At 37.9% G+C, this 19,084-nt stretch overlaps 1 protein-coding gene across 14 annotated transcripts in view; it reads left to right on the top strand.

Moving 5' to 3' along the window:
• Nucleotides 1-19,084, top strand: part of PIGG (phosphatidylinositol glycan anchor biosynthesis class G (EMM blood group)) — a 97,782-nt gene that overhangs the window by 8,266 nt on the left and 70,432 nt on the right. For 13 of the 14 annotated variants that reach the window (XM_066181560.1, XM_066181558.1, XM_066181564.1 and 10 more), the window contains exons 5-8: nucleotides 450-588; nucleotides 4,204-4,416; nucleotides 12,895-13,112; nucleotides 15,577-15,858. In XM_066181560.1, the coding sequence (XP_066037657.1) occupies nucleotides 450-588; nucleotides 4,204-4,416; nucleotides 12,895-13,112; nucleotides 15,577-15,858 (852 nt within the window). The remainder of the gene's footprint in view (nucleotides 1-449; nucleotides 589-4,203; nucleotides 4,417-12,894; nucleotides 13,113-15,576; nucleotides 15,859-19,084) is intronic. The other variant, XM_066181562.1, reaches the window with a different exon arrangement.

Raw genomic sequence — 19,084 nt, 5'->3', positions numbered from 1 at the left:
CTGCATTCATATTATGTTAATATTTACAATATTAATAATTGAGTATGTATATTAAAACTTAGTGAAGCTGAAGAAATGAAGAGAGGGAATATTTCTGTGTTAATGAGGCTCTTCTGTGAGTCCTGATTTTCTTCTCATGGTGTGATAGTCTTTATTTAATCTTCCAGACAGTTTCTTGTAACTCTGTAAATTCAAGTGTTTTTTAAAAGCCCTTTTTTGGCTAAGATGTTGACAAGTGTGTTAGATATGAATGTACCTTAACTTATAAAAGTTACCATTACTGAGTTACACTTAATTGCAGCCGTCTCTTGATATCTGCCCCAGGGTGAGCAAGTTTCAAAAATGAAGTTAATTTTGAGACATCTATGTTTGAAAATGATGAAGATAGTGAAATGATACAAATGAATTGTGTTTGTATGGTAACTTAGATTTTTTTCTATGATTTGCAGGAGGAAGCTTCTCTGCCCAATTTATTAGTTGTTTGTGGGGATCATGGGATGTCTGAAACAGGCAGTCATGGTGGTTCTTCAGAAGGAGAAGTGCACACACCACTGCTGTTTATCAGCTCTGCTTTTGAGAAGAGAAGTGGTAAGGATCAAAGAAGCATGACCTTTTTTAGAACTGTCTTAGTTTCAGATGGAATAGAGTTAATTTTCTTCTTAGTAGCTGGTATAGGACTGTTTTTTGGATCAGTATGAGAATAATGTTGATTACACACTGGTGTTTTAGTGTTTACTCTGAATCAAGGACTTTTCTGTTTCCCATGCTCTACCACTGAGCAGGTAGGTACAAAAGGAGCCATTAAGGAGCATAGCAAGGACAGCTGACCTGAACTGGCCAAAGGGATATTCCATACTGTGGTACATCATCTCTAGTGTATAAGCTGGGGCTGGAAGTCACTGCTTGGGGATGGACTGGACATCAGTCAGCAGGTGGTGACAAATTTTATTGTGAATCACTTGTTTCTCTTGGGTTTTATTCTTCTCCCTGTCTCCTTTTTATAACTATTATCATTATTATAATATTTAATTTTGTTTCAATTGTTAAACTGTTCTAATCTCAACCCATGAGGTTTACCTCTTCTTTCTCCTCCCCACCAGGACGGAGGGTGTGAGTGAGTGAGTGAGTGGCCGTGTGGTACTTGGTGTAAGGCTCCAGTAGATACCAGTGCATAGTGTACTCTAATAGGATGGGAACACTACTACTGTATATAACTGAAACAAGAACAACAATGATAATTATATGTAGATTATAGTAGTTATTATTGTAATGGGAAGGGGAGAGAGGGAGTAATAAAACCTAGGAGAGGGAGGGGAACAAAACCCAAGAGAAACGTGTGATGCACAATGCAATTGCTCACCACCTGCTGATCAGCGCCCAGCTCCCTTCAAGCAACAATCCACAGCCCCCGGTCAGCTCCCTCCAGTTTGTGTCCTGACTGTGATGCTCTGAGGTATGGACTGCTCCTTCGACCAGTTCAGGTTAGCTGCTCCAACTGTGTTCCCTCCCAGCTTCTCGTGCTCACTGGCAGAGCACAGGAAGTGAAAAAGTTCTTGATTTAGAGTAAGCCCTCCTTACCAACAGCTAAAGCATCAGTCAGTGTGTTGCCAACAGTATTCTCATAAAGAATCCAAAACAGCCCCTGTACCAGATACTAGGAAGAAAACTAACTCTGTCCCAGTTGAAACCAGGAGAAGAAGACACTGGCAACTCTAATTTATATTATTCTAGAATTCTTCTTGAAAGGTGCTTTGTTTTGTTCTACAGCTATTTGGCAAAGCCAGTTCTGTGTGATCCAAACTCTGGTTTCAGCCAAAGCTGGCATCTGTATCTTGGTGAAAGCATGAATCAAGCTTTGTAACCACTAAGAGAATTGTGTATTTCTGAGATGATAATCCTACAGCACTGTCCTGTCCGAGTGTTGACAGCTAGTGAGATCTGTTGTCAGGATACTGGGGTAATGGTAAATGAATAGGTGTAGATGCAAAATCCTATTTGAAGTGGGTTTAAATTTTGTCATTCATGGCCAGAATATTCCCTTGGCCTCCATTTTCGTCTCTCAGACAGCTAGGATAGAGGAATGAATGACAATTTCTCACACAGAGTTGCTCAGAAAGAGGAAGAAGGCCCTTGGGAGACTAGAGACTATTAGAAATAGGATTTTTTTTAACATTAAATTGATCTGACCCTTGTGAAAGGGTGAGAGGTGATGGCACTGATAACATGACTGTTGGTTACTAAGTCTTAAGGATGAAATATGGACCATGAGTGTGTTTACTATACAGGCTGGTTAATTTTATATCACTGATGTGAGTTTACATGTTTCTGAATCTGATTTTCTACCTGTAGATAAGAATAAAAAATAAAAGCCAGGTAGTTAAAGGCAAAAGGCAATAAAGAAATGGAGTGTTAGAGAATCTTTAGTCTACATGCTAGAGTTGTGGTTAAATAAACTCCTTGACTGAGTGAATTGGTGGAATGTAGTTATACCAGGAGTGTATATTTCCCCCAAAATAATACTCCGTCCTGCCTTTCTTTCTGCCACTTGCTCATTTCCATCTGATTTCTTTTAAAACCTGTGTGCAGAACCTTGATTTATTTATCTTGCTGGAGGTTCCTGCAGCACAGTGGAGGTAGATTTTCCTGTAGTTTGTAGAGGTGTTATTGAGCTGCAATAGAAAGCACTGCTTAAAGAGTTATTGACCTCTTCTCAGGTCTGTTAACTAAACAAAGTCAAGAGTGGATCAAAGCTCTTGGCTAAATTTTTATTTTATGAATTTCACTAGCATATGTGGACAGGCCGGCCACAAGAGTACAGATTCTGTAAATACAGTCTCTTGCTCATTGGAATTAGTTTCTGTAAGGTTTAAACTGAATGAGCAGTTTTTACACTGCAATGAAATATATCTATTTACCTGTCTTTTGGGATAGAGTTCATGATTTCTAATGCCTTTGTAAATACTCAGCAGTTTACTTTTCATTGGTACAGTAATCAGGATTCTAGTGACTGCTCCTTATGATCTTACTGTAAACAAAATGTACTGTGGTTAATTTGGTAGACCTCAAAATAGTAATCCTGTGGGCTTTTTGCATTTAGTATGCTGTCAGAGTATTACTTGTATAGCCTTGGACAGAGATGTGTCACCCATGATTGGCTAAATGTGTTTGATAGTTTGGCTTTTTTTAACCAGTTAAGAACTTGCTTTTAAAGACAAAATCTGAAAACTGCTGACAGACAGGCACTCATGCAAAGAGGCTTTATGGATTATAGATGGCATTCTGTACAAGTATGTGATTAATCGTAGCTAGATGAGAAATGAGGGAAATTTTAATTCTCCTGAAATGAGCCTTGAGATGAATAAAGACTATATAGAATTCTTTCTATACTGTATTTAAGTCAAAACACTCAATGCCTGAAGTTACAAAGAGGATTAAATAAAAGCATAATAGAAAAGCACTGTCACCTAACAAAAAAACCCATAACAAAACCCCACCAAACAGCTGGCAAAACCATCTTAAGCAGAAGGTTAGTTATGTTAATGAAATCATTCATGTCTGTAGATTTCTGAGGGACTGAAGGCTAATCCTGATAACTGCAGTAAGTATGGAATCTTACACATGACCCTTTTAAAATCACTGGATTTGCATGTATGTACCCATGGATTTTGAGCCTCAACATTCTTTTCCTGATGTCTAGTTCTGTTTGCCTAGCAACCTGATATTAATTAAATCTTGTGCTGTTGTCATTATATTTATTGTGAAGCTTCTGGAATGCTGTCAGCCTTATTTTAGATTCTCATTCTTTGTTCATATATTAAATTAGCCTACTGTAGTTCTTTCTATTATTTCTAATGGTAAAGTTATGAAACCCTCTTAAGATGTATGCTGCAACTTGATATTAAGGTGATGTCCTGGACCACCTGTTTTCTGACTTGTATAACATTTGTGTTGTGTTTACAGAAGTTGTTAGCATTGAAGAGTGGTGCTGGCTAAGAATTTAATAAATACTGGATTTACAGCAGCAGAGGATAATGGCTGAAAAAGATCAGTCAGCTCTCTGCAGACCACTTAAAATAGCTGGTCGAATACCAATGAAACAATTTTGCAACTAGTAAGGTGCCAGCTGTCTCTGGAGAAGTAGAATGGGCCTTTTATTGAAACACTGCTTTTCCTCTCTTTTTCCTTCTTTTTTGTTCATTCTAGTTCCTTTAGCCCAACCTGAACATGTGCAGCAAACAGATTTAGCTAGCACTCTGGCAATAGGTCTTGGCCTACCAATTTCCAGAAACAGTGTTGGGAACCTTATATTGCCAGTTGTTGCAGGCAAGACGATGAGAGAACAGCTACGTTTTGTGCACTTGAATGGGTTCCAGCTTAGCAGATTGCTGCAAGAGAATACACCTGCATATGAAAAAGGTAAATTAACTAAAAAAATGTTACAGATATACTAAAAGGAGATTGTTTATAAAACAGTTTGGACTTTTAAAATCAGGAGTATGTCATTGCACTGTGAAATAGCTATTTTCTTGAGAACAGTATTCAGAACAGTTGTACCAAATTCAATCTTTTCTGCAACCTACTCTGATACACTGCTTCTGAATACAGTTTTTAAAATTATTGCTAATATTCCTGATTGGCAAAAGAGTAAAAATAATGATGGAGTAAGATTAAAGTAAAACTGCCAGTGTAGTTAAATCTCAGTGGTTTCATAACTGCTCTTTGTGAGGTGTCATATATAGGGCACTGACTCTGAGCCATTTGGAGAGTTAACACAATGGACTGAATTTTCTGGTTTAAATAAAAAAAATGCTTGAAGTAAAATTGGGAGATAATTTAGGGTAAGTTATTTTTTTATTTCATTTTTATGTATTTACTAGGAATGAGAACCTAGAGAAATTCTTAATAAAAATGAATGTGTGTATATGTGTGTACTTGGAGGAAAGAATAAAAAACAATTATAAAAAATAAACCAAACCTAGCAAAATGTGGTATTTTATTAGAAAGCATGACAAAATTGCAGTATAAATAATGAAGTTATTATGGTAATTTTTTGAAAAAAATTGAGTCAGAGAGTAAAGGAGAATATTTTACCATTGACATTGGAAGATGTCTTAAAGTGACTGTGAAGCTTGTCAATTGATTTATAATCTGTTGACTTATTAAAATACCTAAATGAGAATGCAGAGTTGTTTTACAGCTAGGAATAATTAAGGTGGATAGCAACATAAATTTTAGCAAAGTGATCATTCTAGGTCAAGAATCAATTACCTTTCAACATCACAGCTTCTAATCATAATTAAATCTTGTTCAGGAATTTCAACAGAACAAATTCTGCTTGTTGCAGCAACATGCCTATAGGAGGACCAATGCTCCATCTCTTCTGACATTTTTATTCTGTACAGATTTCACTTAACCCAGTTGTGTCAAGTGAGGAACTTGCCCTGTTGAGGGGTTTCAGGATATGACTGTGTTACTGAAAAGCCATCACAAAAGTTCATCTGGAGGTATTTCTGCAAACACTGCTGAAACTACCAGCTTCTGGTTTATATCTGTGGGTTTTTTTTTTTTTTTTTTTTTTTTTTTTTTTTTTTTTTTTTTTTTTTTTTCTGGGAGCAGCCTAATTTCAACTTGTAGCTTTCATTTGAGAAATGAAAGTCAAAATTTCTGAGTATAAAAATGTAAGAATTTTTTATGCTGCTAACTTGTGACTGCAAACTTATTAGAGGTGCTTCCTTACTGGAAAGAGTTTGGGAGGCAAAGCATCCACAATGACCTCCTCTCCTTTCACTAACGGAAAGTGTCAGTAACATGGTGCAAGTCTAGGTCCACATCATGGTAGCTTTTTTTACAGTCTTAATGTCAATTTCCCTTGTTTCTGTAGACTTCTTAGAGGGATCTTGTTTCTCTTAGAGTGTCCTAGATGTGCGAGGGTATAGATTAATGCTTTGGTCTGTTCAGTTAAGTCTGGCAGACCTGTTCATTTAGTGTTGTCTGACATGGTTACTTCAGGCTTGGAAATGCTAAAGACAATGTCGCTAACTCTGTGACTAATATGAGCATGCATGAATGGCCATTTGTTTTGCATGGCTTTTTAGTGAAGATAAATGCCATCCCACCATCCCACTAGAGGTACTTATACATCTGTCAAGATTCCCCTAGAAAGAGGTTACCTTGCAGAGAAGTTATTATATTCAGTAGTCTGATTTATGTTCGAAGTCGCAGGGGAGCCCCTATAATGAAGGGAAGTCGGCAAAGCAAACGCAGATACAACCAATATGATCAATGCTACGTTTCTCTCTTTATTGTGTGAGAGATGGCAGGTTTTATACCCTCCATACAGTTTACAGTTAGTGATGTATTCTCATTGGCACATGGCACAGGGAAGAATGCAAACACTTATTGTTTAATAAACTGTTTAAGGCAGCTACTGTGTCCACACCAATTACTATACTTGCTAGCTACTATAAAACCCTTTGACCCTTGTTAACACCTTAAGCTATAATTCTAACTGTGACACAACTCTGGCACCGAATTTCTATCTGTGGCACAACTACAGGCCTCGGTGCTGAGGCCTAAAGGCCTCAGCAATGTGGCTTAGTCTGGGTGATTCAACTACAGCCTATATCTCCTACACATGTTCAAGAAGGTTGCACTCTTTTAAAAAAAGGTAGAAAGGAGGATCCTGGGAACTGCTTAACCAGTCAGCTTCAACTCTGTGCTGATCACAAAACAGTTCCTGGAAGACATTTCAACACATGTGGAAGACAAAAAGGTTATTGAACATGGATGACACTATTTTGCCATGGGAAAATTGTGCTTGGCTAATTTAGTGTCCTTCTATGATGGAGTAAATGCATCAGTGAACAAAAGATGTGTCATCTACTTAGACTTTCCAGTAAGGCCCTTGGTAAGGCCTCCCTGAACATATCTGCTGCTGTTGTTAGGGTGATACAGTTTGACAAATGGACACTGTAATGAATAAGAAATTTGCTGCATGTCTGTAAAGTCGATGGCCTAATGTCTAATTGGAAACCAATAATGAGTGGTGATCTAGTGAAAGATTTCTGCATTAACAGTGCTGGCAATGAATGAGATAATCTTAAAAGCTAACTTCCGGCCTGAATAATTCTACAATTCTAAGATTTTAAGTTGGGCATGTGAGGGGGGAAAATGGATCTTTATGTAAATGAGTGGTGACAGGCGTGTAGCTGTGCCTGGGAGTGGATGATGAAATAGTTGAGAACTTCTGGGTCAGGATTAGTGCACAGACCAACATGGACAATATTGTATGGGTGTCTAGTGCAGACAGATGGATTGTAAGGAATTTATAGCTTTCCAAACAACTAGAGGAAGTCCTATGTTCACCATCTGTGGTGCTCATGTGGTGCTTGAGCCATCCTGTTGTATTTCAGGCTAGATAACTGGACAGTGAGATGGACTGAAAAGTGGCTCAGCTGCTGGGTTCACGTGAATGTGATCAGCAGCACAAAGTCCCCCTGAAGGCTGTTGTGATCAACCATAGGGCTTGACTCAAGCCAGAACTATTTAACATCTTCATCAATGATCTGGCCAGCGGGACAAAGTGGTATCTCAGCAAGGGAAATAAACAATAGAAATCTGGGAGAAGTGCTTGATGCAATAGGTGGGTCTGCTGCCACTCAGAGGCTCTTTGACAGGCTGGAGAAATGGGCTGTCAGGAACCTCTTAAGGTTCAGCAAAGGGAAATGGCAAATCCTACAGCTGGGAAGAAGGAATCCCATTGTACCCGTGCAGATTGGATTTTGACTGGAAACAGCTGGAAGAACAACCGTGGGGTGAGTTGGGGAGCATCAGGTTGAACATCAGGCAGCAGAGCACCCTCATGAAAGGAAGGGCAATAGCATCCAAGGTGGCATTAGGAGGACAGTCATCAGCTGGTCAGTCCTGCCTCTTGTATCAGCTGTGGTGAGTGGACATCAGGAGTCTTGGGTCTGGTGCTGGGATTCTCAGTACCACAATGTGGTGGGTATAACATAGTGAGTGCAGTGCATGGTCATGAAAGTGATGAAGGGATTGGAATGTCTGTCATACGAGGAGGGGCTGAGGGTGCTAGGACTGTTCAGGAGGAGTCTTAGCAATGTAGGGTATACATGATGGGAGGGAATAAACATGATGGAACAAGGGTCTAATTGGTGGTCCCCACAAAAAATTTAGAGGAAACCTTTTTAGGTAAGATTTGTCGAAGACTAGAATGAGTTGGCAAGAGAGGTTGTGGAGGTAAACATTCAGTACCTGACTGGACAGAGATCTGAGCAATCTTCTTTAGCTCACCCTACTCAGAGCCTTTTGATCTTTATTTGTAGAACATCTGAACCCTCATCAGAGTTGTGCCAACAGCTCTTGGGCTATATAATTTCTGAGTTCCACAAACAAGGTCTGCTGCCAGGTTTTTTGGGGGAAAGAAACCCTAAAAGGTAGTTGGAGTCAGTTGGACTTGACTCACAGTTGCTTAGCTGGACATCACTCATGTTGAAACTGCTGCTGCAGTTTCAAGCTTTCCAATGCAGATTCTCAGCTAGTAACATCTACCGGATTATAACATTTCAGGTCAATGCTAAGAGAAATGCCCATAACTGGGACTTCAGTTTAAAGTGAAAGATATATTTGGAAATACTTGAAAGGATAGCATCAGCCTTCCTGCCTTAAAAAAATATTTTGAACTCTTGAGGTCAAAACCAATGAGCTCTACTGAAGGGGAAAACATGGCATTCCTGTCTAGTGCTGTAATTTACAGCACAGGGGTTAGAGCACCAGCTGTTGGGACCTTGAGGATGATGACAGAGTCAGTCATAGCAGGAAAAGACTCACCCATTTTAAGCTATATTATAAAATATGCATTCCTTTTTGGTGGAATGTTAGTTTCCTTAACACAATGAGATGAAGTCAGATGTCAGTTGAGTTGATTTGCAGTCAGATGGGAAAGCAGAATGACCTTTATAAACTGTTTCATAAAGAAGCCATGGATTTCCTTGGATTCAGCTGCTCCAATGTTAATAGCAAACTGTAACAGTGCACAAAAATTTCTTTTCATCTTCACATGTGTTTTAAATATATCTGTTAATAAATAAGGAGCACTATGAAGGCAGATCAATAATTTTTCTCCCCGTATTTGTTCAAATGAATATGCGTTTTCAAACTAAGGTTGTACAACATTTAATGGGACTTGGGCTTTACTTTATCGAGGTGCAAAAGAATCCTCACACTTAAACCTGTCTTCAAGTAACTTAAATTTTACATGAGAATCTTGAAGTTTGACTAAGGGATTTATTATTTAAAATGTAACTTTTTGAAACATGCTAATAAATTGTGATGTGAGGGATGAAGTTTTCTTTTGATAGATGTGGATACATGCAGCGAAAGAAAAAGTCTGAAAAAGGAGAATAAAAGTAGCTAGCAAAAATTAAAAAGCTGAAAGAAATATCTAAAAACACACTTTGGGTTTTTGAGCAAGTTCATACCTCAGTGTAAGATAGGCAGCCTTAGGTATCTAGCAATGCTTCCCTCACGTTCTGAACTTCTGGACATGTAGTTGAATGATAAACTAGGACCTTTTCTTTGAAAGACATTTTACGGTGGAATGAAGAGTCATGCTTGAGAGTAAGTTGGGTGGCGTTATTAAAATGAGTGCAAGCTTTTCAATTTGGGACTGATCCTGAACTTGTATTAGATTAAAATAATTTGATTTTTACTGGGACATTTATATATTGAAACTGGAGAAGTCACTTAGGTTATTCATTCTTTCCTTACAAGTCTTTTGAAATGATTGCTGCCTGTGACAAGAATTAAGTGAGACTGTTGTCGAACAGATGCTTGCAAAGCTTAACCATCTGGTTGTGATAACATGGTAGTGAGGCTGAAGCACAAATTGCTAATATAATACAATGCAAGTAAAACATTGCCAGTGCTTTGCAAAATGTGCAGCTGGGTAAACTTGCTTTGGATTTTGCTTCAATTTTGACTTGTCTTGTAAGTATCCTATACCGGAGTATTACCTGCCTGTTACCAAAATGCTTCTCCAACTTTGTGTCTGTGACCTTTCTTATTTTATGCTTCCTGCATATAAATGTGCCACTGAACCAATATAACTGGAGTTCTCAAATGAAATTTGGCAACCATGGTCTTTTATTACTGTCTGCAAAATCTTTAAAATACTCATTCATGAGGATTTGACTAAAAATCTCTCATAACTCAGACACAGTGGTTTTGGTGGGCAGTTAACATGGAAAGAGTTAGATGAGAATGCAATAAAAATGCTAAAAGGAATGAAGAGGGATACTAGTCAAGAAGCATGAAAGGGGAGCAGAGGAGGAGTAGAAGATGTGGAGGGAATTTATTTATGTTTCAAAATACAGCTTGAACTCATTTCAGTCTTCTGTGTAATGAAAAAATGTCATGTCCAATCTCAGTTTGATTAAAGCTCATTTTAGATGATCCTTTATGGATGTCCTCAAACGTATGAATATTTAACTCTTATTTCAAATGTACTAGAAGAGAAACTTTACAGGGAAGTTAAAAGAATTACAGGAAGGAAATAAAATCCTCTTTATGCACTGACAGCTACCTTGATATATAAGTGTTTGCTGCTAGCTGGATTGTACTTTCTAGCAGATCCCTGCAAGCCCCCTGCATAGCAGAGTTAGCATGCCTTGGAATCTGCTAGAAGTCTGGGGAAAACAGACTGGACATTTTGAGTTAAACATTGCCTTTTAAAATTCTCACTTTGAATTCAGCCCATAGTAGATGATGAAGTGTCTGGTATAATAAGAGACCTGCAAATAGTAAGCACAGTTAAGCATGACTATACGAATTGTGAATAGAAATACTTCATTCACCTTCATTCACTTGAAATAAAATTTAAAATGTTTCTGGATTTAATAATGTACTTTTGCTGAAAAGGCTTAACAAAAAATAAAGAGTTTTTTTTTCCAAGTGGAATACACTATTCATCTACAAGGAGTGAAAAAAAGCTGTAACGTAAGTCTTAGTGACAGTGTAGTTATTTCAGTCATTGTTTTAACCTTTCTTGTCTGAAACTATACAGCGAATGTTTCACCCTCCTTTCAGGTAAGAAGAGAAGAACTGCAAGTTAAATAAAAATTTTCAAATCAACCTTTTGTACCTAAGTTATCATTACCATTCAAGTTTTTCAAGTCAAATTGCAGGGAAATAGCAAGTATTATTGGTGTGAAGTAAAATTAAACATCTTTTTTTCATTAAAAATGCAGATAAATATGAATATTCATGTATAGCATAAGTTTCAGTGAGATACAAGTTTCTGAAAGTTATGCTCTTGCTTTCCATGTGTTATCAACTGAAATTGTTTTGTGAATGTATACTGTATTCAGTGATTAGTATTTGAAAAACAGAATCACAGATTAGATAAATTAGGATTAGATCACTGCAGATTATCTAGTCCAACTATCCTGCTCAAGCAGGTTCTCCCACAGCATATTACTCAGGAATGTGTCCAGGCAACTTTTGCAATATCTTGAGAAAAGGGCTCTGCAGCCTTTCCTTGCAACCTGTTCCAGTACTCAGCCACCCACAGAATAAAGAAGTTCTTCCTCATGTTTAGGTAGAACTTCCTGTGTTACTGTGCTGCCTCTTGTCAACAGGCAGACTCCTGCGTGTTGGTGGGCTCCATTGAGAAGAGCCTGACTCCATCCTCTTGATACCCTCCCTTCAGATACTTACAGGCATTGATGAAGTCCCCTCTCAGCCATCTCCTCTCAAGGCTGATCAGGCCCAGTTCCCTCAGCCTTTCCTTGTAGAAGAGATGCTTCAGTCCCCTCATCATCTTTGTTGCCCTCCACTGGAACTGCGCCAGGAGCTCTGTGTTTCTCTTGTCCTGAGGAGCCCAGAACTGCACACAGCATTTCAGATGTGCCTCACCAGGGCTGATAGAGGGGCAGGACCACCTCCCTTGATCTGCTGGCAATGCTTTTCCTAATGCACCCCAGGATCCCACTGGCCTCCTTGGCCCCCAGGACACACTACTGGCTCATGGACAGCTTGTTGTCCACCAGGGCCCCCAGGTCCTTCTCCACAAAGCTGCTTTCCAGCAGATCAGCTCCAGCCTGTGCTGGTGCCTGGAGTTGTTCCTCTGCAGGTGCAGGACCCTGCACTGGCCTCTGTTGAATTTCAGAAGTTTCTTCTTTTCCCATCCCTCCAGCCTGTCAAGTCCTTCTGAAGGGCTGCACATCCCTCTGGGGTATTGGCCACTTGTCTCAGCTTTGTGTCATCAGTAAACTTGATGAGAGGAGGCGTCTATACCTTTATCCAAGTCATTGTGGATAAGTTAAACTTCACTGGACCCTATGTTGACCCTTAGGGGACACTGCTATCAAGAGGCCTCCAGCTAGGTACACTATACACTGCTGGTTAAAACCCTCTGAGCTCTGCCATTCTTTCAGTTCTCAGTGCACTCATACTACCATCTGATGTGGTGTGTGTTGTCTCCTTTAGTGTTTTCCCTAGACATTGGCTATTTGATCATTTCCTACTTAGCTTATACAATACGTTCTGGATAATGAGTAGTTCCAGTGGACAACATTGCTTTCTATCTTTCACCCCTCCAAATCCCCCAGAGTAGCTGAATTGTTTGTCCTGGAAACTCTTTGTAAATATGAATGGTTGTTTTGTCAATTGTTAGAGGTCTCGACAGTTTGTTAGGTGAGAATTAATTGCTTTTATTTCAAATAACTGTTATCATTGCAGGAAGATAGTATAATTTTGTACCTGTGAACAAATTTTCAACTGCCATAGCAATTATATGTTTTTATACACTTATCACATCTCCAAATAATCTTTCTTTGTTCATGGATCTTCTTGCTTCTTTTCTCCCTGTTTCTCCAGATCCTGGATATGAACATTTTAAGATAGCAGAAAAATCCCATGGTAATTGGATCAAACTGTATTTAGAGGGGAATAATTCAGAAATACTCTTAAATCTTGGCAAGAAGGTCCTGAAGCAATACTTGGAGGCCCTCAAGACTTTGAGTTCTTCATTAAGCAAACAAGTGGCACAATATGACATGTATTCAATGATGGTGGGGACTGTGATCATTATGGAGGTATGAAAATAGTTCTTTCTGTGAAAAAGTTAAGTGCACAAAAGTAAAGTATCTTGGTCTACAGTATACACTTACTGGTCTTTAAAATTCTGAGTATGGGTTCTTAGGGCTGGCTGACATTCTGCTTGATAAAATTAATATTCCTTTTAAAGTAAAATCTGGCCTTTAAAATTATTCAAGAGTGCTTTTGATATGAATTATGTTTTAGTGTAGCTAGTTACAGTAGATGTGCAGATGTGCTACCTGCTTCAATTACTCCCAAATTAGCTAGCCTTCTATTCTTGAGTAGCTTTACCACATTAGGAAAAAAAAGTCTAGCAAGTAAATCCCTAGCTGTTCCTCTTTATCTAATATTGAGTATAGCTGCTCCAAACAGGCAATACCTTATATGGCAAACTTTACCGTTCCAGGAATTGTTCCTTGTAATCATAGATTAAGAATCCTGAAATAAATTCTTGTTGTAGGGTTACCTCTTCGTATCTCCCATAGTTAAAAGGATAAGATGTATCGTATCTTTAATTTTAAGTGGATCTCTCCGACTAATGTTTTGGGGAAAACTCAAGTGCTGAGTCTTCGTTGTCCTGGCAGGGCTCTTTGCCTTGTCACCCATGCACAGCTGTCTGCATACAGAATGCTTCTGAAATGGCTTTCTGGTAGACTGCTCAGTGGGGTTTGTCACACTGCTGATCAGAGGAATGAATTGCGCAGTGCCCTTGGGTAGATGAGACGGTAGGTTCTGTTCCTGCTTTACAGATGGAAGATCTGGAGGTGGACAAAGTTCAGTGCAAAGCTGAAGGTGCGTATCTTTCTTTGTTCCCTTGTTTCCAGAACCTATGCATTCAAGCTGTTGACAATTTAGATCTGAAGCACTGGATTTTTTTTTTTTTTTTTCTGGAATGCAGTTGGAGAAGCTTACTATTTCTGGAAAATTAATCTTAGGTGTTGTACACAGTCAGCCTTTGTCAAAAATGTGCAGCTACTAACCACAGAAATTTCTGTTGAGAAGTGTATGCTCAGCATAACTGTAAGACTCCAGCAAAATGACTGGAGTTTTTTCTTTTCTCCAGTGCTACACTCAAGAAACTGCCTTGCTTCCAAAATGTTTTTGTCTTGGTATTGATTTACCACCTTCACTGAGTAATTAAGAGTAGAGAAACTCAGATGTCGCTTCAAACTACACTATGCTATAAATGCCAATTATCGTGTGTTTCAGATGAGAAGTATACCTCTGAGTGAACTGATAACAGTGCATTTGCTCAAAAGACCTAAATTTAGTTTGGTAGATATCTACAGTTTGAGTCTTTTCCTGCCATGAGTGGTGTTTTAGTTTTAATTTTGAGTGATGTGTTGAACTGTAAGACTTAAGCCAATGTGATACTCAAAACTGCATATTTTCATAACCAGATGAAATATGCAGTAGAATATGAAGAAGCAGCAAACTATTGGAAAGCATTTTTTTGTTTTGTTTGTTGTTGTGGGTTTTCTTTTTTCTTTTTTTTTTTTTTTTTTTAATGGGTCTACTTTATTTTGCCTCACTGCAGTGTGGGAAAAATTTTAGGCATAGGTCTTGGCGAGTGACAGTGAAAGACTACAGATTGACGATGGTGTGATATAATTGGTTTTGTTTTGATTTGTTTTAATCTTGCCCTAGTACCAGCTGATTGAGGTTGGTCTAGTCCTAGTTCCATCTCTGCAGCTTGCAAAGCATTTAGCTTAGCATTTTAGTGTGGCTGAAGTTTCCCACTTTTTGGTAAAGGTTTGTATATGAGTAGCAGAAAGTTTCGTTGTATTAGTCATCTCTGCTGCTACAGTTACGAAAGACAAAACTTGGAATTCTGCCTGATCTGTGTGCAGGTCAGAGCAAAGTGAAAGTAAAACCAATAAATTCAATTAAGATAAGGAGAGATACAAGAAATAAATACTCTGAGAATTTGTAAGCTAGAAATTCAGCATACACTTTGTGATAGTAGGAGAACTTCCCCTCCTTTGGGAAGCTATTTAGCTCAGCAGGATCTCATACATATGTACGTCTCCTACAGGAAATAAATTGCCTTTGACAGAGCATATTAACTTCAGACTTTTACAGATGACAAACAATGGGTCAAATTTGTTTGCTTAGGAACTATTTTGAGATTAGGAGTTCAAGGTCTTTTACAGGGAATGAAGGTCATTCATATCATTGGTTGCCACAGGTGAGGAGGCAAATGATGATTTATTAAACTTGGGAACTTGTGTGTTTAAGCCCTTTATAAATGAAAAGACAATATTTGGTGCTCCCATTTATATGGTAGAATCTTACTGGGGGAAAAGGAATCCAACATAATTCTTCACAGGCTTTTTTGATAAAGTACACATATTAGCAGAATGATGTGGATGACAACAGAATGATTTTTTGTGTGAATTCTTATGGTATGTTTTAGCTAACCCAAATTTTTAGAGTATTAATCCCCTATTTTTTTTCTAGGTTCTGCTGCTGCTTTTGCTCAGTGTTCCAAAAGCCCTGAGCAAGCGGGCAGAATTTGAAGTGCCCCTCTCCTCTCCACTGTTCTCTCTGCTGTTTTACTTGATGTGTCTGATGCTGTGTGCTGTCCATGTCATTGTATGCACATCAGCAGAAAGTTTGTGCTATTTCTGCAGTATGTCCTGGTTAACAGCAGTTGGAGTGATGATGCTGATTTCTGCACTCATGTGTGGTATTTTATCTGCTGTTGCAAAGATCTTTGAGAATTCCAGACTTCCACCTAAGGTGAGAGTATGCATTAATTATGGTTCAAAATGTTTTATCTTACATATACTGTCCTTCATATCTTTCATAATACTGTCAGTTGAAATTTTGTTTTCTCTGTGTGTGCTTAAAAAAATTCTTATTTGTAATGCGAGTATCCATTATTATTTAAAATTATGATTGAAATGTGCTGTGGTCACTGTGGCATGATACTGGCTGATGAAGATCTAAGAAGTGATTATTTTGACATAATTTTAAGAATTTTTTAAAATACTGTGCAGTATTTTTCAGTTGACTTTATGAGATTGGAAATAGTTATGCCTTGTAGAAATCCTATGCTTTTACATAGTTAGGTTTCACAATTGCAATTAAAGCAGATATATAATACTTTACAACAATGTGCACAAAGGACAGTGATGATACATCAGACACTAATGCTCTAAGAATAATATACTTTGCCAATATACCTTTTCTTGTATTGGTATTAATAATGTTTGGAGTTTTTTTTCTAGAAGTTTTGAAAATTCAACAGAGGGAACAAATTTAATCTGTCTATTCTACTTTTTAAGCTTAAGAAACAGAGTTTGTTAAAATCTTTGGGATTCTCAAAGTTTTCTCAGTGTGAGGAGTTAGTTACCTTCTGTGTGTTACTTGAGGAGTTTTATTATTGTGTTCAGTAGAATACAGATAATTCCAAGGAAATAGAATTTGCCATGTCTTTTCTTCCACTGTGAAACTTAGTGTGCCAAGAGCTGTCAGCCACACCATAAAATCAGCTTCTAGCTTGTTTTTCTACTGCTTGTTAGTCATATTTTTTAAAGGTCCCTGATGTTCAATAGCTTCACTGCTCATACTACTGCATTCAATGGTACAACCTCTGTTCAGTACACTCCTTCATCTGTGTTTTGTAGAATCAAGCTTGGGGGTTTAGTACCCTTTTTCCAAGTATGTGACAAGATATGGCAGGTACATTGTTTTAATTATATGACAACATGCTCTGTCAAGGAAAAAAAATCAAACTTTCTGGCTTGGAGCATTTTGTAACAGCTATATTTCTTACAGTTCAGGAAATTTCGAATTCCTGAGTAAAGATTAATTTTGCACTCTGTGCAGATATGTGTTGTAATCCCTGAGTGTAGATTTAAATCTAAATTCTTATAAGTAAGGTTGCTAATATATTTTGCTCAAATTATACCAGATTATAATTTTGTTTCTGTAATTTCTGACTAGGTGTTTTTTTTTCTTAGAAAAAGAAGAAAGTAGTAGAAATAATAATAATTGAAATAATAATAATTAATGCTCCAGTGTAGAAATCTCACATGTACTTGGTGTGCAATGACAAACAAACAACTATGAAATATAAACTTGTTTTTTATCTTGTTACTAGTTTTTCTAATTTTATTAAACAGTAAAAATCTAAATATGATTAATTTTGTAGACCTGCATAAAATTTACATACCTGCCACTTCAATAGCATGGAGAGCAATGACAACAGATAATACATTTCATCTCCAGATGGATAGTCTCAAAGAATCACAGAATGATAGAATGGTCCAGGTTGGAAGGGATATAAACGATCATCCAGTTCCAAATCTTTTCCATGGGCAGGGACACCTTCCACCAAGCTGCTCAGAGCTCTATCTAGCCTGATCTTCCAGGAGCGTGACATTCACAGCTTCTCTGAGCAACCTGCTGCAAGTTGATAATATGCAAATTACTTTTTCAGCAATGTTTTCCAGGTTTGTGTGTATGTTTGATTTTTCAGGGCTGTGGCAGATAGAAATAAAAAATACTGGATTCTCCACTCCAGGTTGGTCTGTGATCATATTCCTACCAGAGATATATCTGAAAATGTGGGAAGCTTAAACATATCTTGCGAGGTTTAGGCAAGATGGGCAAGATTAATTCTTGTTGAGGCAGACATGTAGAAGTACCTTTTTGTCACCCTATCTTCACTCCTATTCCATAGGTGACTGAATTACTGGATATATCTCATTGCATCAGTCAGGGAGGCTTTGCTATCTCTGTTCAAATTCAAAAGAAAGCTTGAAATATTTTGTGGGTTTAGTTAATATGTGCCTTCCTTCCAGACATGTATACAGTCAGTGACTAGGTTCTGATTAACATTTTTACCAGTCTCAGGACTGTTGTAGAATGACGTGGTGGAGTTTTTTTCAGGTGTGCTTAGACAAGTACAAAGCCTGGCGAAGGTGAAAGGAGCAGTGTACAAATCTAGTGCGGCCTGTAATGTAGATGTGTTCCAAACATTCATCTCCATCTTTATTCCCCTTTCCAGCAGAATGCCTAGGTGTTGGGGGAGAAATGGGCTGTTTTTATATGCTGTGTGTTGATCTTGAAGAGACTTCTGTGTGAGTTGTGCGTATCACGTAGGCTAAAATATCTCTGAATCCATGCGTTTACAAAACACCTGTGCATCTCCACATTGCAAATCTCCATCTGGGGTCCACTTCTGAAAGAATTTTGAAGCCCTGATCTTCTGATGGTGGGAGTAGAATCCTGAATCTTGGCCTTTCTGATTAAAAAGAAAGCTAAAAACCCTTTTCTAAGCTCAAGCTATATGATAAAATGTAGGTATTTTAAAAGTAATTAAGATAAGCTTTCCTGTTAATGGCTTCAGAGCTTTTTTCCTTCAAATTGTTTCCGTTCACATCTAAAGATTTCTCTGAAGTGCTTCTCATTTGTAATGCTTTTTTTACCCCACTGTGGCTTAATATAGAAACTGATTACCAAGTTCATGAATTTTCTGAAGACCAGTGCAGGCAGTGTTAGCATCTGCTTCCTGACTGTTATTTATAGATTCTGATTGCTGTGTTTCTAGCAGAACCAGTCCCTTCTTTTAATGATACTTCAGTCTTTAAATAGTTCTGCAGCCCTTTATGAATTCCAGAAAATCGTTAAAAATTTTAACTTCTTGTTCATAGTTTCAGTGTAAGTGCTTGGTTGACTTAAGCATGGTATTTACTACCACTAATTGTGAGGTTTTTGCCCTGTGTCTGGTAGAAATAAAAACTAACAGTTGTTTTAAAACTAGAATACAGAAGTTAAGGCTTGTCAAGTGGAGGTTTTGAGAATTTTCATTATGCAGAATTATAGTGGCTTTTTCTTGCATCTACAAAATGTCCTTCTTTCAGTTTATTTTAAAGCACCTGTTCATTTAACAGTATTTTTGGTTTTCATCCTTTGATATTCTTGATGAATTGAACAATGTTACTTTTTTATGCAATTC

Source organism: Chamaea fasciata, unplaced genomic scaffold (assembly GCF_029207755.1).
Source record: "Chamaea fasciata isolate MVZ Bird 193981 ecotype frontalis unplaced genomic scaffold, bChaFas1.0.hap1 SCAF_4, whole genome shotgun sequence".
Classification (NCBI taxonomy): Eukaryota; Metazoa; Chordata; class Aves; order Passeriformes; family Sylviidae; genus Chamaea; species Chamaea fasciata.
Note: the sequence above shows the minus strand (reverse complement) of the source record. Positions and strands in the feature narration are given on the sequence as shown.